We start from the raw sequence: 26,161 nt of genomic DNA, 5'->3' as shown, positions 1-26,161 counted from the left end.
ACAAGTCGACTGAATTTTCTGGCTGGTTGAGATTCCCCTAAATTTGGTACACAATTGACTATTTGTGGCATCAGGTACTGCCCTCTAGTGCTCCAGATTCGTTAGAAGTCTGCCAGTCTTATTTTATTTCATATGAAACAATTTACATGCAGTAGTTTTACAAAACATTACAATCATGCAAAGCAAAGATGAAGTCTAAAAGCGTTTATTTGCATATAAAAGGTGTGTCTATAAAAACAATGGTTTTGTTAGCCTTTCTGAGACAATTAAGCGCCCAAAAAGGTGACAAAGAATCATACAATGTATTGAATACCCAAAACAGTGTCTAATCAGAAACACACGACTCCTATTTTAAATCACACTGGCAGAGGACGTGAAAGCTTTGACACATTTTTTGGAAGGCGACCAAACCTGAATCAACTACAGTAAAAATAACACGCATGCTTGTGAAAAGCGACAGGTCTCAGCCAAGAACATTAAAACAGCGTATGCCAAGAAAAAAAAAGTTCTTTACAGATACACTTGCATAATTTGCCACTGATTATTAAAAGGTCTGAAGATGTGGGACTTTAGGATGCATAAAATTTCATTTTTTTCCCCCGTGTGTGCGTCAAATTCAAACTATGGAGGCAGACGGATGCACTTCCTCCCGCATGAAGGAATACAACTGGGCCTTCGGACCCGTGACCCCGCTCAGGAAAGGCACACTCGTAAATGGATGGAAACATGAGAAAAAGACGTCAGTGGAGCCATTGACGAAATGATACAAAACAAGTCGAGGTAGACACTCATGGTGAGATGCGTTTTAAGGAGCTACACTAGAACGATGAGGGGGAGTCACTACTTTTTTATTTTTTCAAAGGCAGTTCCTTGACACGAAGATTCCACAAGACTGCAGCAAAGCACGATTTTAGTGTATTTCAAAGTCAAACCAACTTTTCCAAAATGTCTGTTAAAATGCTTTCAATTTCAAGTTGGTTCCCATTTCTGTGGCGTGACCCCCAGAAAATTTGCCATGGGGCATGATTTATTTATTTATTTTTAGTTCAAATGAACTAAGTGGAAGTCAGTTGAGTGAGTAAATTTCACTTAAATAGTGCTTTGACTCAATGTAGTCATGAATTACGCGCAGATTTTCTCGATTCACGGTAGGTCTCATCTCCAAAAATTGCCCGTCTTGAAATCCCATTGCAACTTTACGGAATTTTTTCATAATTTCACGCACCCAAGAATGAATGTAAAAATTTGGCTACCGATCCCGTGAGTTGCTTTCAGTTGTCAATATTTTACAGAGCTAGGAAAATGGCAAGCTCGCATTGGAGATAAAATCTGAATCAGAAATCCCTTTATTGTCATTGTACTCAAGTGTGCAACGAGGTTAGAGGTTATAAATGACAGTACCACCTTTTAAGATCAGCCGTAATCAGTTCATACCGTGTGAAAGTCCTTGGGGGGGGGAATCAAGATGAAGGATGGTGATCAATGAAGCTGGGAGGCTTAGTCGTCTCTCCGGCGAGGTTTATCGGTTGGAACAGGAGGCCTGTCGCGATCATCGTAAGGCTCATCGTAGCGATCGTCATCACGATAGATCTGATCTCTGTTTCTCTCATCGTCATGGCGATCATGGCGGTCGTCATCATCATAGCGCTCACGCCGGTCACGTGCGTCGGAATAGTCGCTGCGCCGGTCAGTGTAATCGCTGCGACGATTGTCGTAGTCACTGCGGTTATCGCTGTAGTCGCTACGGCGATCATCGTAATCCCTACGGCGTTCGTTGTGGTCGCTACGGCGATCGTCGTAATCCCTACGGCGATCGTTGTGGTCGCTACGGCGATCGTCGTAATCCCTGCGTGGGCTGTGGTCACGTTCGCGACGTCCCTCGTACGGTTCCCGAAGTGGGGCCCTCACACTGGACGCGTCGTCGTCGTCGATGCGTCTGTCAACTGACCTTTCAGCTCCGTTCGTCTCGGGAATTTTGTCGATGGGCCCTTCCTCACGAACTCTGAAAAGAAAACACAGCAATGTCATGTGACTGAAATACTTTGCTTTGACCCTTCATTTTGGCCACGGTTGCGGTTGCTTCAACTCATTGGTGTCCAACATATGACCCGCAGGCCAGTTTAGGCCCGCAAACGGGTTTAATCTTGCCCGCGAGAAAATGTGAAAAATAAATGAATATTTGAAAATGATTTGATTCAACCGCATATTTTGACTGAGACTTTTTTCTGCTACTGGACATTCGAGCTGCATTGTAAAAACTTTACCCCATTGCATATGCCTCCTCTTCTTTCTTCTTGCGACAGCAGCAGCAGTAGATGACGACCACCAGGATAATCAGCGCCGCGACAACCCCTGCAATTATTCCGGCTGTGCTGCCAATGTTCATGGATGCTACGCAGACAGTGAGAAAGACAAAATAGTGAGGGAGGAAAGGATATATTAAAAAAAACAAAGGACTTGTTTGGATAAAAGCAGCTGCAGGGATAGCAAAGAAGTTTCTTACGTGGCATGACTGTGACGGTGATGTTGCAGCTGGTAGAGCGGATCTTGTTGCTTGAGGTGCAGGTGTAGTATCCCGATGTCTCTTTGGTGATGTTGAAAAGAGAGAGAATGCCGCCATCTGGCAGACACAATTGGAGAGAAATTGGTTTTCATGGATTAACTTTCTGGCATTCCAAATATGAATATTTGTATTGCTAATAATAAAAAAAAAAAAAACACACATTTTTGCCGAAATGAAACTCCTCAAATCACTCAATCACAACATCATCTCAAAATGGCGGCAAAGAACTAAATAAATCTCCTCTTAGTTCCTCGGCACCAAGAATGAAGTACGGAGGAAAAGAAGCATGTTCCCCAGGGTGACACGCGGCCAAAGGGGGGGGGGTCAAGCACTGATTTACACCTCGATGCCACATGATGGCGGCAAAGCACTGTTTTTTTCTAAATAAAACTCAACTGAAATTCAAACACAGCTCACTGGCAGCAAATGTATAAATCAAACACCTTGACTCATCATCTTACTATTATATGAAATAACTTTTGATTATATTGACAAGGTGTCCTCAATCCTGTTCCTCCAGGGCCAACGTCCTGTTTGTTTTCCATCTCTCCTTGCTGCAACACACCGGATTCAAAGGATCAGGATCGTTATCTCGCTTCCGCAGACCTTGCTGATTATCTGATCGTTCGAATCAGGCGAGTTGCATCAAGGAGAGATGCAAAACGGGCAGGACAGCGGCCCTCGAGGAACAGGATTGAAGACCATGCATAAAATAAATAAAATAATGCAACTGCCCCTCGAAACTGCAGCATGGACGCAGGATCCGTGAACTTTTTTCTATTTAATGTGTTCAAAATAACATTTGTTTCTCATTCAAATTTTGGCTGCGATTGGTTTGATACAGATGGTGGTAAGCCAACTGTTTCGAGTACTTACTGCTTGTCGTCCTCGGGTCTTTCATATGGGGAACTTTGCGTGCATTAATACTGTTCCACTCGTATGTGGGTGGTGGCGAGCCCTCCTCTGATCGACACGTCAGGTTGATGTTCTGGCCATATTGTGATTTACCCTGGATCTTGCAGATGGGGGGAGACGGAGCCACTAAAAGCAACACAGTTTTAGCATTAGCACATTATCAAATGGGAAGAAATGTCACAGATGATATGATGCACATTTATTTTCCATCAACTAATTTTTTTTTTACCTAGAACCACCAAGCGAGTGGAGGCAAAAAGCGTGCCCTCCGTGTCGCCCGGGATCTGGACACGACACTCAAACTCTTTATTGTCCGCAAGTGTGATAGAGGAAAGTCTCAGGTTGGCTTTTCCGGTAGCCAGTTCCACGTCCATTGAAACGTGGTTTTTGTAGGCTTCTTTGATGTCCGTCAACGCACCAACAGAGTAATAAGTGGCAATCACTTTCTGTTAAAAAAAAAACAACAGAACGGTTAGCACCATTTGTGACCACCTGGATTCCTTTTTTTTTAACCAGGGTGGAGAGAGAGAGAGAAAGAGAGAGAATTGGGGTCTTGAAAGTTAAAAAAAGGAAAAAAAAGGCTGATGCCGATAACTGGCAAAATGCCAAATATTGGCCCCGCCGATAATCAGTCTATCACTAAGAAATGTACAATTAGCAACAAGAAATAAAAAGTTCTGAAATACTGAGATTATATCAAAGAAAGATGGAATTTGAAGAGGAACAAAATAAAAATGAATGTATATTTTTGTCAATATTTGGCTATTTTTTTAGTTTAACACTTAATGAAGTCAAATAATCCAAAAGCTAACAATATAAACTGAAAGTGGAGTACATTTGAACAAAGCCGGATGAATGAAAGCGAATGAAGACCAAATTGCCTTTTCTACTCATGTTATGACACACGGATAACTTGCTCGATAAAAAGACAAACCTCATCCGCATCAATTTCTAATCCTTCCACAGACCAGGAGATGACCACTAGTGGCGGCCTCGTGAATGTCGATTGAAACGAGCACGGCAACGTCACGTTGGCACCTCTCTCATGCTCATATTGATCCTGTTCGATGCTCACTTCTAAGCCACCAACACCCGCCGCCACTAAAATGATGTCAAAAGATGGATTTAAATTGATTTTAAACACAGAACCAATGTTTTTACAATGACAAATGCCCAGTAGGTGAATTCAGTAGCTTCCTCCTCATGCAAGCAAAAAACAAACCCAAAAAAAAAGGCCTACCTAACTCTACGCTAGAAAACGGATTTTGATCAAATTTACTATTAGTTAAAACAGGCTTGCTACTTTATTCAAGCTTCAATAGGCAAGGAGAGCGTCACTGCCAACTACTGGAATGGATGTGCAATTACACTTTATCGTAGTACGGTGGAAAAAAAGCATGTTCCCCAGGGTCACATTTTGTATACTGTTACTTTGTTTTGCTGACATAGGACAGTTCAGTGCCGATTATCCGACCAGATTTTAGTTGTCTGTTCAGCGTTAATTAGAAAGAGGGACAATATTATGTGCTGATTTTTTTGTTCTGTTTCTGTACTCCGACTAATATAGGCTACAAAATGTGAGCAATATAAGATAACACAAAAAACAAACTACAAAGAGTATATGACTAGCGCTACGACAAAATTGAGGAATTCCAAGCTAGTTCTCCATAAAGCGAACATGGAGTGACTTTGGACACAGCCCGTGTGCGTTCTTCATGGAGCAAAACCGAGACAGCCATTTTGGGCGTTTCCCCATTTTCTTGCCGAAGGTTCAAATACATCAAATTCAGACAGAAAAACATACATTTAAAAGCGACCGAGTCTATCATTGGAGTCAATTTGACTCGTCCATTTAATACGCAAACACTTGACAGGAGACCGAACCTTTGAGAAAGCGAATGCTTCAGAGAATTTGCACAAAAGAAAACAGGTGTGGCCCCTTTAAAAAAAACTAAACGATATGGTGCACAATAACTCACTCAGACACAGAAGAGTGATGCTGAAAATCATTTTGTCCATGGCCAACATGTTGCTTTGGGAACGTGGCCTAGTGTAAGACGAGGACCGCGCCGAAACTCGTCTTCATCGATTTGTGTTCTGCTGCTCCGGGTGAGCCGCTTCAGCCGGGAATTGACCTTTGACTGACAGCTCCCCTCAGCCAATCACAGCGGCTCTCGCTGAACAGGTAGCATTCTTGCCCCGCCCACCAGACGTGTCTTAGCCTGCGCAGCCCTCCCATGTAGACCCCCCTCGCTTGCAAATCACACGCAAGAAGGTTTGGCTCGTTTCGAAAAGTGACGCTGGTGACAAAAAGCGCCAAATGTCACCAGATTTTCAGTCGTTAACTGAAATGGCGGGACAACGAGGGACTCGTTAAAACAGGAAAGTATGTGGTGCAACAAATACGAACAAAAACGTTTAAACCAGAAGGCTCGGAACCTGTTAGACTGGTTGGATGACACTGTGGCTTCTGTGTTTTTAAATCCACGGTACTTGGCAGAGCTGGCAAAAGTACTCACACCCTTTTTTTAAGTAAACGTATCGAAACGTGAGTAAAATAAAACGGATAAAAGTAGAAATACTGATTTGACCCCTTTACTGAAATAAAAGTAAAATGGCACAGACTGAAATGACTTTTAGGTAGGTTTTAGGGCGGAGCGGTCAAAATTTAAAATGGGGGCAGTTTTGGAATCCACGCAAAAAAAATAATTTTGAAAAGTGGATTTGCATTTTTGATGTAAAAACTTTGTAAAAAAAAAAAAAAAAGTTGACCAGTGTTTTGTAAATGCATTGCAAAATAAAATGTGCAATAATCCACACTTTCTTGAGTCTGAATTATAAAAATAATCTTTTTATCATCTATGTATTCAGTGCACAAAAAACAACCAATCATAAAATCCACACATTGATTCAAAATTGAAATCAGCATGTTAAAAATGAATGAACATGGTCCTGTGCATCATTTCCATTAGTTCACATGATTTGCATAAATAAATGTTGAAAATAAATTATGTGCCTCTATTCCTCTGCTTCCAAAAAGATTGGTCTGCAGGTTGTCCCGATTGCTGCTACTTGGGCCACTTGCATCTGCCGTCAGGAGAGATCGAATTTAGACACAATCACTTCTGCACGTCAAGGTCAAGGTGTGTTTCGTTTACCTGCAGGAGGAGGGGTCAAAATATTGACGTCGGTGAGAACAGATGGAGATGTTGAGGTGACAGCGTTGGACCGTTCTTAGTTGGGTCGTTGGCTCGGTTCGTGGAATACAGTCGCAACGTTCCACATCGATCTCACAGTCGGGCAGCCATGAAGTCATTGGAAAATCTAAACAGGAAGTAATTATATTGGAACATATATCGATACGGTCGGACGTTTGTACATGACTTGCGTGTGACTTGTTTATTCCTGACTGACTACTGACTCAGTATGTTTGCGGTTTGGGGAATATTTCCTTCATTTAACTGGAAAGACTCCAAGATCCGAGATGGCCCATGTTTCACTAATTCAGTTTTTCTATTTGTTTTTAATCAGGAAACCGAAATGAGTTATCATGATCTTTTTTATCCATTAAATTGGGAGAAATGAGGAAATAAGTGCCGACGTGAAAACCGCATACTTTTAACTCGTTCACAGCCATTGACGGCTACAGAAGGCAACAAGTCCATTCATTTTACCTGAAGCTGGCTGTTAATGAGGAAAATGGCCACGCCCACCCCCCTCCGCTCGCTTCATGTCTCACCAATGATGTCATTTTTTCATGCAAACCGAAGTGCCAATCTTAACGTCAATCAACTGTCCATTAAATATGAAATATTATGTATATTTATTAATAATTAGAATATTTATTTGACCTGGTTAATGTGATTTTTAGTCATTGAGATACGTTGAAAAATTCACACCGTGCGCCTTTCCACATGTGCATTATGAGCACCCAAACTCACCTGGTCTACTACTAGAAGTGTACGGTATGCATCTGTCACTTGCACAATCCCAAATCCAACCACTGACGCAAAGTCTCCTGGAATTCTCAGCCTCTGAAAGCTGTCCGATCAGAGAACAACTGCAAATCAATCAATCAATCAATCAATCAATCAATCAATCAATCCAAGTGCCACTTTTCAGACGCACCCGCTGCTCCTCTGAGGCTGAGCATTCCGTCGTATAATGGCCGGCTCCATGCATTTGCATTCGGTATGATTCACAACTTTGATCAGCACAGGCTCAGGTACAAACTTGAACGGAATCACGCTGAGGACCTGAAGTACACGCAAACACAAAACGTGCGTGAGGGATTTGAGTCTGCTCAAGACTAGAATGCCATTGGCAAATGCCACTTACAGTTTTATTGACCAGCGCTGTGCTTGTGTTTCTGCATGTGACGCTTTCTTGATTGCAGCAGCCACCACACCTATCCGGAGCAAAGTAAAAACCATCTCTGAAATACCAGCCACGGAATTTTCTTGAAGGTGGGAAAAGAGCATACTCGTACTTGGACCTTTAGCTCAGTGCTTTTCAATTATTTTCTGTTACGCCCCCACCACCACCCACTCTCCGCCGCAATTCGAAATAATCACATTTTCGTTGCAAAACAAGGCGCAAGGAGTGCGCCACTGCCAACTACTGGTGTGGATGTACAATTACACGTCATTGTAGTACGGCGGGAAAACAGCACGTTCCCCACGGATCAGCATCGCACCGCGCCCCCCCCCCCTCCCCCACGGGGGCTCCGCCCCACTATTTGTGAAGCACTGCTTTGGCTGGATATCAAGGCTAGCCGCTAAATGTTGCGCGTGAAGTGGAAGTGTGTTTGTGTTAAACAAACCTGTGGACGGACACACAAGGCGGCTTGAAGAACATGGACGGGTCAGTGCCCAGTTCCTTGGCCACATCCACACACGTCTCTCTTGGCACGCACTGTGTCCGCTGCCACTCCTCGTCTATGGCTGCATGGGAGACACAACATTCTCTGAGGGGCCGTCACGCGCAGAATTCACAATTGTCTCTCTCACATAAAACACAAATGAAATGCTCCAACACTTCCTCATGAAACGCTGTCCGACGCAGGACTGAGACACTCTCACTCACAGAACTAAAATTCCACAAATAATTAAAAAAGACGCGTAGATCGAATATATTGAAATATGCAATATTTCCGTAGTATGTGTGAGCGTTTTTAAGTAGTTCATGAGAGCGTTTTAGTGGACAGTATGTGAACCCCAAAAAATTTTGTACTTCTGCGTGACAACGATTTGGTAGCAGTGTGTGTTTCAGTAGTCTCATGATAGCGTTTTAATCGTGTGTGCGCGTGTGTGTATGCATTTCATTAATCTACGTGCGCAAACAGAAGCTGGGATAGGATGCAGCAGCGCCGCCACTCTAGTGAGGACGACGGATCAGATAATGGATGGATGTGCGCCAACAATTCAGTAGTGTGTGAGAACATTTATGGAATACGTGAGAGCAAAAACCAAATCAGTGCAGTGCATGAGAGCGTTTGAGTATAGTTTGAGAGTATTTTACTTGTTGACATGAGAGCATTCAGTAACACTGGAAGCATTTTAGTCGCCATGAGAGCAAAAACAAATTCAGTTTACTCTATTCAGGAGTGCGTGAGAAGCTTTCAGAAGTGTGTGAGACTGTTTTTGGAGTGTGTGAGTGAGAGAAAAATGTAGTGTGTGAGCATTTTACGACTATATATGAGCGAAAAAGAAGAACATTTCATTGTCGGTGTGAGAGTTCAGTCTGTTTCGGAGTGTTTCGGTAGTGTGTGTGAGAGGGATCTCTGACGTGCACACAAGCAATTTATGACCTGTTGTCCTACCTTTGAGTATCTCAAGGCTGTAAGACTCCGCAGCGTAACGGGTCGAGCGATGGGAGCCGGCCGAAGGTGGCGACAAACGAGCGTCCGTCTGCTGCAGTCTCATACGGCACTTCCACAACTTCCAGTCGGGGAAATCTGCAAGTCGGAGCAGCTCGTCAAGGCTGGAGGCCGAGCGCACCTTCCTCTCCCACTGCTTCATGACCTGCACGGACCACGCGCTTTCACATTTTGCATTTACGCTACGACAAGATCACAAACAAGCAGACAACGTTGTTAAGATCTATTTATTGTACCCATAGTAAGGAAAAAAAATCTCGTCTTTGTTGTCTATTCCATTAAGTACAAGTTGAAAGTGGTTGACACAACATCCTCACTTTACTGGAATTGGCGTGTGTTATTATTATCCATGCACACATGTTGTATTACATAATGCTGGAACAATTTATCTTTGTGGGCTTGGTCAGAACTCAGATTGTGACTATCATGCAGCCAACTCAGTGTCTGCTCTCCAGCGTGTTATTTACCTTCAAAGTCTACACTTCTCATTGTCGAGTGTTGTATCTGCGCATTTCCCTAACACAAGAATTCAAATGGTGACCTGAAGACAACAAAATGAAAGGACGTGGAAGGACGCAACAACAGAATCGAACAGCGTTCCCTCCGCTTACTGGACTATCCGCTCTTAACCTTGAGCCTGGGCCACCTGTTTAGAAACTTTGAACTTTTGCTAAAAAACAACAGAAAAGACCCAATTAAAAAAGCTCAATGTCTTCCCATGTGTTCATTTTTTTTTTGCAAAAGCATGAGCGTGTCTGCCACTTAAATACGAGAAACAAAGATGACATGCACGTTTGCCCAGACGATTCGCGTCAACTAATGAGAAACAGACGAGATTGAAGGGGGATGTGAAACAGCATGTGGCTGAGAACCAAAAACAAATTAATGAAAGTTTGATCTAAGTAAGGCTTTCAGTCGCTTCTCCAGTAATTCAAGAAAATCCCCAAATATCTCAAATAGTCGCTTAGGACGTTTCGTGACTCAACCAACGAAAATGGCCAAAAAAAAGGAGTCATCTTCGGCACGTGTTGAATGTGTGACTGATTTTTACGCGGGTTTTCCTTTATTTCTGATTGTCAGCGGTGGGGTAACAACGAAAAGGTTACCGTAAATATAATCTTCGTTTTGTCATTCACCACCAGCCGAGTAAAAAAAAAAGAGATCTTTGATGTCTTCAGCCGTCAATGGTAGTAAATGGTACATCGCTATTGTGCTTGTACCAAATATTTAAAATACATAAATAACGAAAGACTTGTGCTGAAGTACAGGGTGTGAGCACTTTTGCCACCTCTGGTTAAGGTCAAGTATGCTGGCAAGCACCTGCCTGACGAGCGAATCCATCTCTCGACAACCGCAGCCCCCTGTGACTTTTGCGCATAAAGACAAAAATATCCACCTCACTCACCCGACTTCCAGCCTCCCTTTGCAGGCCGAGGCTGAGCGCCACCAGCAGAGTCACCAAGCAGGAGCTTTGATAAAAAGTTCGCTTCATCTTCACCAGCATTCCACTCGGATCCGCCGAGAAGCGCTCGCAATCAACACAGCTGGCCGACTCTCCGACTGCCAGACCAGCTGATCTTTTCCGTGTATGTGCTGCATCCACTTGTGTGTGTGTGTGCGTGTGCGTGTGCGTGTGTGAGCCAGACGCAACCTGTCACAAAAGCAGCCCCCCCCCAGACACCCGCCGGCCAAATGGAGGGGCTTTAAAACTTGAGCGTCTTATTTGTGCAGCTTTGATGCGCTGTTCACTTGAGTAAGGAGGCAACAAGCTTGAAGCTGAAAATGACCTCATAAAATTCAAAGAGTCTCTCGAAGGCTTCTTATCACACACCCACCCTCTCCTTTTGTCCAAATGGAGCCAGCAAAAAAAAAAAAAAAAAGGACTGAGACAAATTCAGTGCATGTTCTCTCTCAGTTTGGTTATAAATCCAAGTTAGTCATTGGCTGCCTTGCGCCGACTGTTCATTCACATTTTTTTGTCCCTCCCACCTTTTTTTTTTTTTTGCTTCTTGCTCTCATCTTTTCCTTCCAATGTTGTTAAATCCCGACATCGTGCATTTTCTTCCGCACACACACGAGCACTCACATGTGTTTTAAATGTGATCCAGACCTCTGTTACATGTGAGAGGGATGAAACGCGACCAGAACCGCCCCATGATGACATGTCCCACGGGTGACACCCCTCCCCGTTAATGTTGAGGAAGCCGCTTTGTTAATGATCCCGTTGCGCCACGAATGGTTGCGAGTGTTTGCGTTTTTTTTTTTTATTGGGTCAGGATTCGTTCAAGACCTTCGTCAGATATTTGTAAACAGGTTTAACGGTCACAAACAGTTGTTCTTGTCGCCAAGACATTTTTAACATGTTCAAAATTCGTTTCGCAAAAGATTAGAAATGACTTTGCGGACGTTGGCGATCTTGAATGAACCCCGAGGAGAAATAAACAATTGCGACCTTGGCCAACACACGCAAACATTTGCCGCTTCGGTAGAAATGAATGAGATCCGGTAGACGAGTTGAATGAATCATTTCAGCCAACAGTCATCAAATCAGCTGAAAGAAAACTAAAAACTAAACAAAAATCAAAACAAGACAAAAACGAACTCCTTAAACTTTCGTAATGACATTCAGTCATTTGTGAAAGTAGTCAAATTAACATTTCATAGAGTTCCATATACTTGAATTGTCTCACACCATTTTTTTTTTTTATAATTTGTGATGTACACTTCAGTTACATCTAATTTGTTAGTACATTCTATGTGCATTGAATCGTTTAGAACTCTTTGATTACGTCCAATTTTCATTTACCTTTTATAAGCAAAATATTTGAACTGAATCTTAAATACTTAAGGGAGTGCTTCTCAATTATTTTCTTTTACGCCCCACGAACAAGAAGAAAACAATTCGCAACCCCCCCACCACAACTCTAAATTATCGCATTTTCGTTGCAAAACAAACCTACACCGTAGCGTTAATACTCGCAGCGCACAATGGGCAAGGAGAGCACCACTGCCAACTAGTGGTGTGGATGTCTAATTACACTTTATTGTAGTACAGCGGGAAAAAAAGCATGTTCCTCAGGGTCACACGCACTTCCCTCAGCTTCGCACCAACCCCCACGATTTGAGAAGCACTGACTTAAGTATTTTTTTAATTTTTCATTTTCATGTATCCGAGTGCTGCATTAACGCAAGTGTGCATTTCATGACAATAGCTTACAATAATTTGAAAACACTATTTATGAATAAAACCACTGCTCCATTTTTTTGTAGAATGCTTGGACCAATTTTGTGACTGTATTTTAATGTTAAAATGTACATTTATTTTCTGATAGAAAATATGACTAAAAAAATATCCAAGCGGCAAACAATCAATTTTGTAAAACGTCAGCGCTCAAAAAGAATCTCGGATCTGAGATCGCCAGTTTAAGGCACGCTCAAAGCCATTTTGAGCATTTCTGTAATCGCTGATCGCTTGGTCGATCTCTTCCTGTGTGTTCATTACGAACGGACCTGAAGAGCAAACACATGACGCCGTTTGGTTCTTTTTAGAATACAAACATCACAATGTTGCGGACAAACAAACGGACCGTGCTTCACCACAGGCTCATGGATGGGTTCTCCGGCTATCAGGACAAAATGACAACTGTCGGAACCCTGAAGGAAAAAAAAAGAGGTGGACTGAAGCCGAACGATCGTGAATGAGACGATGAAAATTGTCTCTGACCTTGTTTTCAAATCGAACACTGTCGCCATCTCCAAAGACCGCCGTGTGATGGGGCTCCACCTTCTGCTGCACCTCATCTGGGCCTGAAAGAGAACAATGTACAACGAGGACATCTCAGCCTCGTTAAATTGATTTCCAAGAACCATCAAAAGTATTTGACTCATTGTTATTGTGTCCGTGTCGTCAACGTAACTCATTGTTTTGGTGTCATCAAAACATCTGAGAGCAATTTCGCCCGATCGAAGAAAAGGGCTTGCTTGTCCCTAATCAAACTTTTTTTGAAGGAGGAATAGACGTCTCACTGGAAATAGCGGCTTTTGTGTAAAAGGGTTTCCTCACACACCAAACCAAAAAAAAAAAAAAGACAACTCACCAACATAAATGGTTCCGGATAAAGTGTAAATGAAGGCAGTCCAGCCTGTAAAAATAAAAAAACAATTATTTTGAATCGACCTAACAAAGGAAGAGATTATTCTTTTTGTAAACATCAATTACTCAGTTGATACCCAAACAAGTTAAGTTTGACAAATTGAATATTTGAGTTCATTTAAAGCTCGACGTTTCTCCATCAGAAAAAAATACAGATTACAGATTAATCGGCCGATTCATTAAAAAAAAAAAAATCCTAATTATAATGAAGAACATAATTTGTCTCCCTACTCTAACACAACTGATTCAAATGATCAGCTCATCAGCAATCTCTGAAGAAGCCTGATAACGATCCTGATCATTGAAATAAGGTATGTTGGAGTAGGGCAAAAAAATGTGCGCCCCCACCCCGCGCCGCAACTCTAAATAATCGCATTTTCATTGCAAAACAAACCTACACCGCAGCGTTAATACTCGCTACTGCCAACTACTGGAGTGGAGGTGCAATTACACGTCATTGTTGTATGGCGAAAAAAAAGCATGTTCCCCCAGGTTGACACGTGCCCCCCTCAGCCAGGGGGGCCCTTCCCACCGGATGACAAGCACTGGAGGAGGGAGACATAAAAGAGGCAGGGCAGCGGCCCTCGAGGTCATAAAGCTAAAAACAATGAACAAATATCAGCTATTTGAACAAATGGGCCACCACAGAATGATTCCAAGAACCAAACTATCAAATATACGGTTTGACTATTATTTACCGGATGGGACGGGCTGCACATGCTGGGCTCCAGTCTTCAGCACAAAATCCAAATATATTGTCGGTGTCCTTGTGTAGACTTTAGACTGAAATGCAGCACAAATCAAATCAAACGAAATGCATTCATTGTACAGAGGACACACGAAAAAAAAAAATCAGACACCTTTGCTCCGAGGGCTTCTCCAGATATCACCGCCACAGTGACGCCACCGTGACTTGGTTTGGGAATATCAACGCTCCGCAACTCCTGATAGGCTGGTTCCACCATCTTATTTTGCCGGGACAGGTTCACCCACAGCTGCAAACCCACCAAGGGTTCCTCAGACACGGGCATCTCAGCATGAACCACTCCCCGGCCTGCAGTCATCCACTAGACGCGCACACACACGTACCGGTTTGACAGGGCAGTCGTCTGGCGAAATGAAACTCCTGCGCTCATTTCAAGGTAGATCCTTGGCACCACGATATTACGGGATGGTGCCAAAGTAATACTTGTATATTTGACGGGGCTTAACGGAGTGCTTCTCAAATAGAGGGGTGCAAAACTGTTTCTCTTATCAAGAATTGTAAAATGGATTATGTTTGAGGTTAATTTGACCACAGGTGTAAAAAAAAAATAAATAAATACATTTGGAAGGATTTTAAAAGTGAAAATATATCATCACATTACATTTTTGAATTAGGAAATATCATGAGATTTAATGCAAGAAAATATGTCAGTGATATATTTTGAGACGTTAAACATCTAATTCAGGGGTGGGCAAACTTTTTGATTGGCGGGCCACAAAGGGTTCTAAAATTTGACAGAGGGGCCGGACCAGGAGCAGATGGATGGAGTGTTTTGGTCACCCCACCTCATCGGAGAGAAAAAATTAAATTAAATTTTAAATTCAAGTGAACAAAAGCATTACATTTTTGGGGTATTTCGAAAATAAAACATGAACAAGGTTTATTCATTAAATTTTTTTCAAGTTCGTCAGGCCGTATTAAAACGTTTAACGGGCCACACGTGGCCCCCGAGCCGAAGTTTTCCCACGCCTGATCTAAAGGGTTCAAACTGACCCCAAATATAAGAGCAGTATAGAAACAGAATCAAAAACATTCCTCGTTTTAATCTTTAAAAAAGTCATTTGTAACATTTCAAACTGGTGATGAGGTCAACTTTAAATGCAAGGTCATTTTTTTTTTTGTTCAAGTCGCAAATTCCTACCAAGGCTTCATACCACAGATATGATTGGCATGTATTTTCTCTAGTAAATGATAAGAAGATAATGACTTGCAGATCTCCAGGTTTCAGTCGTCCCGAATGGCCACAAAAGTCCTCATGGGCTATGACGCCTTCCAACACGTACGTTACCTGTTCGGGGAACAACACAACAAAAGTTGAAGCAGCGATGCTCAACTTCCTCATCAATCTTCAACAACACGAGAACAAGCTCACAAGACAGATTGGAAGTCCGCCAACGGCGAGCATCTGGAAGATTAAAAGGACATTTCATCGTGATCCAGAGGACAGCCTCAAGGGAAGAAAATGTCCGAAAATCAAACATAACACGTCAGTCAAGTTGAGAGTTTTTATCCAATCAGAATTCTGCGAGCTCGTGTTGCCAGGCAGATTTCACAATAGCAGGAGCGCGCACTATTTTTCTGCGAGACCTTCAGATGCAATTGTGCGGGCATCTCTTCTGTCATCGTCGATGGACTGTCAGATTTGATTGACACTTGTAAAAGCCAATCAGATCGTGAGTTGATGACAGTTCGGATTTCTCACTGGCGTAACGTTGAAGGTGATGAACGCGTCTTGTGATTGGTTACTCACTCGCGAGGGGGCAGCGCTATGCAAAATCAACACACCCGAAAGTCGGAACAGGCGACCGTTTGAAAAGCAAAAATATAATCTTGTTTTTTTAAACCAGAATGGCCGAAGGAGTCTCGATATTATTTGTGCAGCCGTGATGTCATAAATGATGAGCGTGCAAAGATTTATGCAAGCCGGACTTCACTGAATGCCTACGTGTCAAATGCATAACAATCATTTAAAAATGTGATTCAAGCAGACTCACGAATGATGAACTGTGACTTTTTTATTTATTTCATATTTTTACAAATGAAAAACTGAACCTCCTTGTTGGAGAAGTGTCATGTTCCAAGTCTTGTACCGTGTGTGTGTGCGTGTGTGTGTGTGTGTGTGTTCCTTTAGGCTGCGGTCAAGAGAAGAGCTGTGTTTGGGGTCGGGAGTTCAAAAGGGAACACGTGAAAGTGAGACTTCCTACTGCGAGCCTCCTGTGATCTTTCAGCCCAGCTGCATCTTCTCCAAAGTCATGCGAGTGTGAGCAAACACACCTGCAGAAAGGCATGCTGGGAGTACACCCACGCGGCGAGATTATTCTGGAACCTTTGAAATAAACTGGCTTGAAGTTTGTCTTGAGAGATACGGTGGATTTTTGCAATTGGTGGGTGGCCCGGACTGAGTGCTGCCACGGCCGTTTAGAATGAATAAGAATTCATTTATTCATCATGGACTTTACATTTCAAAGAAATCTCATCGCGCTACAGAGAGTTAGAACAAAAAAAACTAACTAAAAGTCTACTGAGATGGCCGGTGAGAGTCAAAGAAAAGATGAGGGTCAAACTTGAAACCCGGGATTGTGAAAGCGGGAGGAGAAGGGCATGTTGTGGCCCAGAGATGCTTGTGATGGGCGAGAACTGAGTTGGATGCGGGAACCCAAATTGGATGGCTTTGGTTTTTTTGTGGCAGATTGGAGATGGAAAAATATTTGCCAGGTTTCCATTGTCGAATGAGGATTTTTTTTTTTTTTTTTAGGTTTCAGTGAAATAGGGAGGGGGCGTGTCCATTGTGAAGAGAACTCTTTATTATTGGCTTTGAGTTTATGGCTGTGATATTCAAGTGGTGACATTGGAAGAAGGTTCTGGCAGCAGGCGGAACTTCCCATACCCTTTAATATTTCCTCAACCCTCCCTTCAGCGAGTTGCGAGTGGGTGGCAAGGAGCACGAAACAGTGTAATTGCCTATAGATGCCACTAGATGGAGACAAATCACCCCCCCATTATAGACCTATGACCAAAATGCAACCTCCTGTCTGACAGAGGTGGGACGTCCAGGTCCAGAAAGGAAACCCTGGCACAGTTTGTCTACTCAACTGGCAAGTAAACGAGCTGAAAAATATGATAATATTATTCGAAAAAAATAGTGATTAAAGTCAAAAGTAAAGTTCTCTGCTGGCCAGTTGAGGAAGCACTATTTTTGTTTTTGAACTTGAAAATAAAGATGATAAATGAATGATGAACATTTCAGTTCTATTGAATTTTTGGAAAACTTTATTTACGGTAGGAAACTTTAAGGCAATATTTCTGTTTTCATCTGACATTATAATATATGTTGCTCAGGCTGGGAATTTCCAGCATTTTTGTTAGAATTTTAAAACAAAGTTGTCTATTTTCTAAGGCCTAAAGAAACGTTAATGTGTTGCAAATCACAAAAGCTGTTTAAAAAAACATGTGCTCAGAGGTATTTCAACAAAGTCAAGTGTTGGAATGAATATCGGCTTCAAATATGGATAATTGGTGTCCTCAACTCTTAATAATCGGCATTGTATCGTCTATCAAAAAAGAAACCTACCGTTTCAAATCCTCTGTGAGGGTGGTCTGGAAAACCTGCAGGCTTTACGACACGAAATTCATCCAGCATTAGAAAAGGATCCAGGTTCTGCAACTGGGCGAGATATTTGGGAATAAGCACATTATTGACAGAGTGGAAGTAGACGTGTTCAGAAATTAATGAACTCAAAACATACTGTACCTCTTTTCTACCGATGCTTCTGCGAACACGAGCGCCAACTCCCTCAGCCTGCTCCACGCTCAGTACAGTTTTTGCCACTTTTCTCATGTTTGTGCTGTAAAATAGTTTTTTGTTTTGTTTTGTTTTGTAAAACCATGTCAACTGAATATTTTGTGCGTTACTGTAGAATTTCTTCGCAGTAAAATTTCCAAATATCAATTACTGTTTTTTCTAGTTATGTCCATAACTGGGGGCTTGGAATTAATGGTAAGAGTTAAAAGCTTGGTACTGCCTGGGGGTAATCAGGTGAGCGGTAGTCAGCCGATCACTAATGCTGGATTAGAGGAAAGTGGGAGGGCGGACATTCCGATTTCATTCTAGGAACAGTACACGAGAACGACCCTTTCAATTGTGAGGTCTGAGTTGCAAAGTTGTGGGGGGGGGGGGGATGGTGGGAGTTTTCTGAATTCCTACCTCCGTCGAATGCATCATAAATCGCGGCTCGATGACGTGATCACCCTGCTGCGTTTATAAGCCCTTTGTCGTTCGTAAATGGTAAACACGCCAAATGTATTCATAAATATAATTTGAAGCAAAATCAAAAAGATTACAAATTTATTCGCTAAATGTTTTTACATGCGTTTTCCCAAATACGACGCCGTTTAACTATGAAGCATTTAAAAATGTATTAAAAAACGACGCTATATATTTCCAGACGCGAGCAAGCAATATTTAATTTTGCAGATATAGTACACACACTCACCTTCTAGGCAGTGAATCCAAGCGACGATGTTATTTTCTCTCCACTCACATTACCATAACACGGAAGTGATTCGGTGGGCGTGGCTACGACTCAAAGTATGACTCAGCGATTTCTTATCCACAGACATTCATCCAGCAAGAGAAATTAAATATAAATACAATTATAAACATCAGGTACAGTAAATGCACATCGTATAACCATGCCAAATACTTCTTATAGCGTTTTCATAATTTCCGCTCCAGAAGCACGCACATTCTGTACTTAAATAAATGTGCAAGTGCTTGCGTTTAAAAAGAATTGGAAAATTAGTACTCATTCAACTTTTTTAATTCAGAAATGTAACAAAAGTACAAAGTGAAATGTACTTAAATACCTGCGTAAAATGAGTCGTTATAGTACAAAAACAACACTAAATTCCGGCATTAGGATGATAAACAAAAATGCTGACCGTTGAACAGCTGAAGCTGTACATTAGCAAGAATGGGAAAGAATTCCACCTGCGAAGCTTCAAAAAGTGGCGTCCTCGGTTCCCGAACATTTATTGAATATTGTTAGAAGAAAAGAGGATGTAACACAGTGGCAAACGTGACCCTGTCCCATCTTTTTTGGAATATGTTGCAGCCATAAACTTCCAAGTTCATGATTATTTGCTAAAAACAATCCTGTGTACCAGTTTGAACATTAAATTTGTCTTTGCAGTGTATTCAATTAAATATATTTTGTTTTGTAAATTTTTGTATTCTGTTTTTATTTACATTTTACACTACGTCCGAACTTCAATGGAATTGGGGCTGTAGTTAGAACCACAAAAGTCCTCGCATTTGCTGAATATATTCTTCTGTTTTCGATCTCCCTTCTCTCAGCTCATCCTCCTCCACGTTGTTGTGATGGCGCAAGATTTGCTTGGCAATTCTCATACTGGCTGCCTGTCCACCTGCCAGGTTTACTGCATGAGGTCCAATCTGTGGGTGGATTTGATGCTGTCCGACTGGAAAGTAATTAAGGTGTTGTTGTATACTCGAAAAGAATACCTGAAGAGCGGCGTACTGGCCCATCAAGTAAAGGGGGCACCCATCTGCCCAACGTAAACTCTCGGATATGCACGGCCAGCCATCCAGCACCTTTATGGGAACACAGCGAACCACCGCTCATTTTGGGGTTAGCATTTGCAACACTCAGTTATATGTTAAGGAACTTGTATATTTACTTTTTTCGACGTTTTTTGTGCTCAGGCCAAAGCAATGTCGAAGAGAAAAATATTGTTTTGGCGCCATCTAGTGGCATACACAGGCAATTACAAATGTGTTGGGATCGATGTCAATTATTTGCTACAAGATGTTGCTTGCCCTAAACTAAATTATTAAGATACTACGGAGAATTCCTGCTAGGGAAAACCACTAGTAATGGACACTCCTTTAAAATCATTTATAATCTAAGGTATCAACAGTAAAATACCACAAAATATGATTCCATATCAGTTTATCAAAGCTGGGCACTTGACCGTTTTTTGACGGTGACGATGAATGTGATGGGCATTTTTCTGGATATCTGAATGAAAACGTAGCAAGTTCGTTTACCTACCGTTTGAGTACAAGCAACTGTAGCTAAACCCAAACTGGCAGGTTTTTTTTTTTTTTCTTCACCTGGATTCTCCATCGCGGAAAAAAATGGCGGTTGCACGCACGGCCGCCTCTCACTGAGGTGTTGTGAACCGTTGTGTCACCTTGGCCACCCAACTGAAAGATTTCAGGCCAAGTCTGAAAGCAGGCTGCACAGAAAAAAAAAGTCCAAGGTCGTTTTCCTCACCTGAACTGGGAATTCCGTCCTCACTTCCGAAAGCAAAGGGTCCTGTTTGACATCAAGTTTGCATCCAGTGGCCAACCAAATCTTCTCGCCTGTCCAGTGGTCGCCGTTGCTGAGGGACAGCCTCCAGGCCTGATTCCTGTAGCACCAGCTGGCTTTGCTCACCTGACCAGAGATTCACACTTGAGTTTCTGGCCCATTAGTGTCACATCCTGGACCAGAAATGCAAAACCCGGCCACAGTTGGTCTTCAGCCACAAATGCTTTGACTCAACCGGCAAGGAAACAAGGCGGCTTGAGTGGCAGGATTTTTACTTTCGGGAACTGGACTGAACACCTCTGTACAGCATCAGGAGTCACGTTGAGGCCCCCATGAACCTTCCTTCTCAATTTTGCAGATACATTTCTAACAATAATAATAAAAAAAGACGCTTTCTCCTTGAGACCACTTCTGTCCTTTAGCTTTCGACTCAACACGAGACCGTCGCTGGTCTGCTGTTCTTCTGGTCTCTACTGTAAATGTGTTTTTTTTTTGTGTGTTCTAATTTCCCGCTAATTTATTTGACACCATTTGGAACGCTCTTTGTTACAGCTCCAGATGTTATGAAACGCGCTATATAAATAAAGTTGGATTGTATTGTATTGACGTGCCCTTGCACTTTTTCCGTAAACACCCTGTGATCGTCTCACTCGATCCAAGTGGTTCTCAAAATTTCCAAACTTTGCACACCACCAGCGTTCCGCGTTCTTTGTGAATCCTCATCAGTCTCCGTAAAATTTCACGTCAGTGTGACATCCACGCAATTTACCTGACAATACGTCTTGACGGCCACCTGTCCCTTCAAAATAAATGGCTGCAAGTGGATGTAGGCCTCGGGGGTGACGGCACCGCCCTTCCTGGCCTGACGAATCATCGCCAGTCGCTTGTGAAGACTTCTTTCATTCAAAAACTGTCTGAGGAAGGCTTGGCCGTCCATCTTGATGCCATGCTCCACATGGGAGTAGCGACCCACCAGGCTCTCCACATCACCCACATCAAACTGTTTTAACTGGGAGACAAAAAAAATGTCAGCTCAGGAGTGTCATTTATGCAGTGGAAGCACAAAAACGTCACATTAAAATGTATTCAGATAGCACTTTCACCATCTCGGCAAATGTGTCGTTTTTGTGTGAACGGACCTGAAGGTGCTTTCTCATGACCCATGTCACGTGACTGGCCCCATTCTGCAGCGCGATGGCGACGACATGAGCGCTGGTGAGGCCGCCGCCGACGACCATTACTCTCTGGCCTGCCTCACACACAACGCACGAGCCTGGAGACATTCCGAAGGCGATATGATGATGAGGAAGCCTCGAAAAACAAGCAGAAGGAAAACAAGAACAGTGCTTTGGATATTTGCAAACATTTACGCTTTTTATTTTGTATCCATTTCTTCACTGGAAAAAAAAATCTCTCTCTCTCTCTCTCTCTCTCTCTCTCAACAACTCCAACTAGGCGACAATTTTCACACGCACGCTAACATTTCTTGAGAAACTAATAAATAAAGAAAATCACCTGACCTTGTGTGAGAGGATTCGCCGTGTCTTTGAGCTTTTGCTGAGTTCTTGACAGAGAGTGCATGAGGTCCACCGTGTGTTGCAGGCCCTCTTCCGGGTAGCTCTCCCCAATATTAGTTACCCACTGTGGGATGTTTGCCATGTGGGCAGGGGTGGGCCCGGTTGCCATGACCACCTGATGAGCTTTGAGCATGACGCCATCTTCAAGTTGGACTTGGAAATGTTTCACTCTTTTCTTCCTGGTCCCGCCGCCTTTTCTTAAAGCATCTTCATCGATTGCGATGTCCGCTTGGCACAGTTGCTCGCTTTCAACCACCGCGGTGATGCGAGTGGCAGTTCCCTTCACAAGCACCTTGTCCAAGTTGTATCTCTCCACCTGTATGTTCATATCCATCTGTTTCAACAACTGGACAACGACCTTAAACCCCAAACAACATTTGCATCCACTTGCAAGTCTTAATTAATGATTGTTAAAAAATAAATAAAAAGTGATAAATTGTGGCGCAACCATTTTGGAAAATGTTCATTCAAGACAAATATTTGAACAGATCTCATCCGAACAACAACAAGAATGATGAATTGGTTCATCTTTGAGATATTATGTTTTGTCCGGGTAATTACATTTTAAAGGTGAGTTCATAAAAAAACAAATAAAAAACAAAAACAAATGTACAATCAATCATAAGTTAATGGATGGATTTTCAATAAATGAACAATATTGAACACTGTAAGCAAAGCTGAAATGACGTCAAGAACTAGAGAACAATGTGGACAACAACTGCAGAAATCAAAATGCAAACATAAGAATTCAAATATAGTTTTACATGAACAAATATGAAATGCTAAATACATCTAACGTAAATGCTCAGAACTTTGCATATTGTGTAGAACTTTTTACCTACAGTGGTCACTTGAAAAGTGAATTCAACAAGTCATGCTGAAGACACACAAAGACGCGTTGCGTTTTCTCGATCAGACAGTCCAACCTGATCTTGAAAGAAATCCACACTGAGTTGACTTCCTGGCAGACTGAAGGACAAACTGTCCTTGAGGTTGGAGGACACGTTCAGACGCTTTCTCTCTTTCCTGCCGAGTCGTGTGTCGTTGAAGAAAGCGTTGTCATCCAGGATGAGCACCCGGTCAGGAAGCCTGTGAAGCTCAGCCCAACGATTGTGCTTCAACACAAACTCCTGCAAAGCGCTCTGAAAAAAACCAAATCAAAACAAAAACACAGACATCCGCATGGAAGCCTTGTTCGAACGTCGGATGTGGTTGGAAACTTGGCACGTGCGTTTCGACCTTGTTGACGGGGTCCGTGTGCACGAGCGCGTGCGAGCGCAGGTGAGGGATGTTTAGGGCAGTGAATTGACTCTTCCACAGAGAAGTCCACTCGCCATAGGCGTCGACCACTCGGAGGTTTAAGGCTGGCGGCTGAATGACGTCATCAGCTGGTGCGGACTTGCTGAGCTGCTTTTCCACCGTCAAATCTGCGGAAACAGACGCGAGCCGTCTGGGGCGAAGTTCAGGGGGGACCTCTCACTCACACACACGAGCGCAGTGCTTCTCAATTATTTTCTCTTATGTCCCCGTATAGCAATCCACGTGTGTCGTTTCTTCTCAGGCCTGAGGTGAACCTTGAGGAGTTTCTTGTAGTCTGTTTGTGATCGTGTCGTTTCGGTTTCTGTTGCTGTCGGTTGGCCGTTGTTGGCCACTTCTGCTTACGGCGGCCACTGCTTGCTTTCCTGAGGATTGCAGCTGGTCGCACCTGCTGCTGGTAGGAGCAGTGTGGCTCCAAACCTTGTGTCACCTTCCCACAATGCTCCCAAGTCACCCCATAAATAGTGCTGAGGTTTCAAAGACGCCACCAAGTGGTCAGAAATAATATTGCACATCCAATCATCCCGCATGCTATCTTGACACAGTCACACGTTCACAGTCACGCTTGGTGACAATTTCGAGTGTTCCATCAATTGACCACTCTGACATCGTGAAAATTTGAAAGGTGAACGAAGAAAAAAATAGAACCTGAAAGGCTCCACAATTAGTACTCCTCCGTAATTCTGCCTTTTGACGCAACAGAAAGCAACATTTTATACTCTACATCTTATGACATGGTTGTGGATGTTTTTGGGTGAGATAATAAATGAATACTTTAAGTTAAAAATATATATTTTTACAGTACTGTAAACAAAGTGACGGATTGGTGCAATATTTTTTTGCTCTTGTTCTGTAAATGACGTCTCTTGAATAGATAAATGTGTCGGTAATATTTGTGTGCTGAAATTGTTTCAAATTTAAGCACCATAAGTGATATAAAACAACAAATGCGTTTCATGCTTCTCTGTCAATTTTCACAAAGAATTGAACGAAATGTTGAGCTGAACATACTGTACCATTTGTTACCTTCCTCTTTTTGTGGTCACCGCTTTGCCTGCGGTGGATTTTGTGGTCGCGCTCAAATGTTGGCGTTTCAGTGGCGGATTGGAGAAGGTTTGACTCACGTCCTGGATTTGACTTGTGTTTGGGGTCCGAGGATGCTAGCATGCTGGCCAGGGTCAAGGCGTGAGGCCCACCGCCAATTATCAATACGTCCAGCATCGCCATCTGATGCAGGAAGACAAAGTTCACATCAAAGTCATGCACCAACGACACGTTGCAGCAATCCAAAATTGGAGAGCAATTTAGGGAGCAACATTTGTGCATAACTGACCTTTTTTTTCAAGGGGCAATTATTGGTTATGTTTTTCAAGAAAAAAAAGGAATTAACGCTCATCTAATTTGATTCATCCAACTCAGCAATCACCTTTCCATATTTTTTCCTGCCTTTTTTTTTTTTAAACAACCCTGTTCGATACTCAGGCACCTGAAAAACGTATTTAAAAAAAATGTTATTTTTTATATCATATTTTTCATTTAAATAAGAGAAGTGAAGGAGTATTTGAATACAATTTAGCATTACTGCAATTATAGTGACAATGTCGTCGTGACTGTTTTTGCTCAAGAGTACATGCCAGTTTGAACTTGGCTATATTAAAAAAAAAATTGAAATTGACTAATTTTGAGATAAAACCATAAATAGAGTAGGCGCATGTGGCAGTCAGTTCTAAGTGTAATAATCTATGTATGTTATATGTAACGGAAAAAAGTGGAATATCACGCCATGCAGGTCACACAAAATGGAGCCTCTTTTCGTTTTCGATTTCAGTGAGTTTGTAACGACATTCTGAAATGCAAACTTGGAACAGTTTAACCCCTAAAATAAGCTCAAGCGATAAAATTGGTCACTTTTCCAAATCAAAATGGCAAAAGGAATTGTCTTACTGCACCTTGTCGTGTTTGGACGCTCAGCTCGGGTCGTCTTTGCAAATGTTTTTGTGTCCCAGCTGTTGTGAGGACATGAAACTTTGCGGCAGTGCGATGTGCTTTTCATGTAACTCAATCCAACTACACATTTAGCTGTCCGGTCCGGTCCGGAGATGCCAGCAAATAAGCGTCAGCGTCTAAATATATAGTACGTGTGCATGTACTGTGCCTTTCAACTTAATCATTAAAATGTAAAATGTAAACCAGTTAGCTCATCTTTGACTGTCAGTCGAGGATGTCTTTTTGTGATCATCTGTCTGAGCATTTTTTTTTTATATATACTTGATATCCAATTTCAGGTCCATGTGCCAGTATGCTCACACTCAGAGTTTCTCAACTAGTGGGGCGGCCCCCCCTAGAGGGGGGAGGGGGGGGCGATGCGATACTGAGGGGGGCACGTGTGACCCTGGGAGAAACATGCTTTTTTTTTCTCCCGTACTACAATAAAATACTACAAGTGTAATTGCACCTCCACTCCACTAGTTGGCAGTGGCGCTCTCCTTGCCCATCGTGTTGGCTTGTTTTGCAACGATAATGCGTTTATTTATAATTGCGGCGGAAAGTGAGAGTTAGGGGCGGGGGGGGGGGCACAAATTGTTTTCTTCTTGCTGGGGGGTGTAAAAGAAAATAATTGAGAAGCACTGCTCTAGTCAGACATATCAGTGCAGTTG

The 26,161-nt window shown here is 42.6% G+C and overlaps 4 protein-coding genes across 7 annotated transcripts; all 4 read right to left on the bottom strand.

Moving 5' to 3' along the window:
• Positions 1 to 189: 189 nt before the first annotated feature.
• On the bottom strand, positions 190 to 5,608 carry LOC148337635 (cell surface A33 antigen-like). The gene is made up of 7 exons (XM_088297314.1): positions 5,458 to 5,608; positions 4,413 to 4,579; positions 3,708 to 3,924; positions 3,440 to 3,604; positions 2,504 to 2,620; positions 2,265 to 2,391; positions 190 to 2,002 (listed from the first exon to the last, which is right to left on the bottom strand). Exons 1-7 carry the CDS (start codon positions 5,504 to 5,506, stop codon positions 1,498 to 1,500), a joined length of 1,347 nt encoding a protein of 448 aa, XP_088153440.1. The 5' UTR covers positions 5,507 to 5,608; the 3' UTR covers positions 190 to 1,497.
• A 736-nt stretch (positions 5,609 to 6,344) lies between these two features.
• On the bottom strand, positions 6,345 to 11,502 carry vegfd (vascular endothelial growth factor D). Of its 2 annotated transcripts, none has more exons than XM_088296734.1 (8): positions 10,762 to 11,502; positions 9,300 to 9,501; positions 8,301 to 8,421; positions 7,817 to 7,886; positions 7,607 to 7,734; positions 7,420 to 7,538; positions 6,637 to 6,802; positions 6,345 to 6,565 (listed from the first exon to the last, which is right to left on the bottom strand). In XM_088296734.1, the coding sequence occupies exons 1-8, from the start codon at positions 10,858 to 10,860 to the stop codon at positions 6,547 to 6,549; spliced, it is 924 nt and encodes a 307-aa protein (XP_088152860.1). In that variant the 5' UTR covers positions 10,861 to 11,502; the 3' UTR covers positions 6,345 to 6,546. The 2 variants fall into 2 exon arrangements, with proteins under 2 accessions (XP_088152860.1, XP_088152861.1); XM_088296735.1 differs by having other exon boundaries at positions 10,677 to 10,783.
• A 704-nt stretch (positions 11,503 to 12,206) lies between these two features.
• On the bottom strand, positions 12,207 to 20,601 carry pir (pirin). Of its 3 annotated transcripts, none has more exons than XM_088295924.1 (11): positions 20,575 to 20,601; positions 19,800 to 19,889; positions 18,027 to 18,120; positions 17,847 to 17,939; positions 15,483 to 15,563; positions 14,370 to 14,576; positions 14,208 to 14,292; positions 13,454 to 13,498; positions 13,081 to 13,163; positions 12,944 to 13,010; positions 12,207 to 12,866 (listed from the first exon to the last, which is right to left on the bottom strand). In XM_088295924.1, the coding sequence occupies exons 3-11, from the start codon at positions 18,111 to 18,113 to the stop codon at positions 12,748 to 12,750; spliced, it is 867 nt and encodes a 288-aa protein (XP_088152050.1). In that variant the 5' UTR covers positions 18,114 to 18,120; positions 19,800 to 19,889; positions 20,575 to 20,601; the 3' UTR covers positions 12,207 to 12,747. The 3 variants fall into 3 exon arrangements, with proteins under 3 accessions (XP_088152050.1, XP_088152049.1, XP_088152048.1); XM_088295923.1 differs by lacking the exon at positions 20,575 to 20,601 and adding an exon at positions 20,412 to 20,448; XM_088295922.1 differs by lacking the exons at positions 19,800 to 19,889; positions 20,575 to 20,601 and adding an exon at positions 18,769 to 18,868 and having other exon boundaries at positions 12,213 to 12,866.
• Positions 19,078 to 25,525, bottom strand: LOC148337632 (uncharacterized). Its single transcript, XM_088295925.1, has 10 exons — positions 25,454 to 25,525; positions 24,551 to 24,731; positions 23,427 to 23,614; positions 23,114 to 23,329; positions 22,131 to 22,503; positions 21,750 to 21,883; positions 21,380 to 21,619; positions 20,575 to 20,736; positions 19,800 to 19,889; positions 19,078 to 19,730 (listed from the first exon to the last, which is right to left on the bottom strand). The coding sequence occupies exons 2-10, from the start codon at positions 24,729 to 24,731 to the stop codon at positions 19,566 to 19,568; spliced, it is 1,749 nt and encodes a 582-aa protein (XP_088152051.1). The 5' UTR covers positions 25,454 to 25,525; the 3' UTR covers positions 19,078 to 19,565.
• Positions 25,526 to 26,161: the final 636 nt, after the last annotated feature.

Source organism: Idiotropiscis lumnitzeri, chromosome 5 (assembly GCF_059441095.1).
Source record: "Idiotropiscis lumnitzeri isolate Australia: NSW breed Sydney's pygmy pipehorse chromosome 5, RoL_Ilum_1.0, whole genome shotgun sequence".
Classification (NCBI taxonomy): domain Eukaryota; kingdom Metazoa; phylum Chordata; class Actinopteri; order Syngnathiformes; family Syngnathidae; genus Idiotropiscis; species Idiotropiscis lumnitzeri.
The sequence above is the reverse complement of the archived record's forward strand: the minus strand, read 5'-3'. Positions and strand labels throughout refer to the sequence as shown.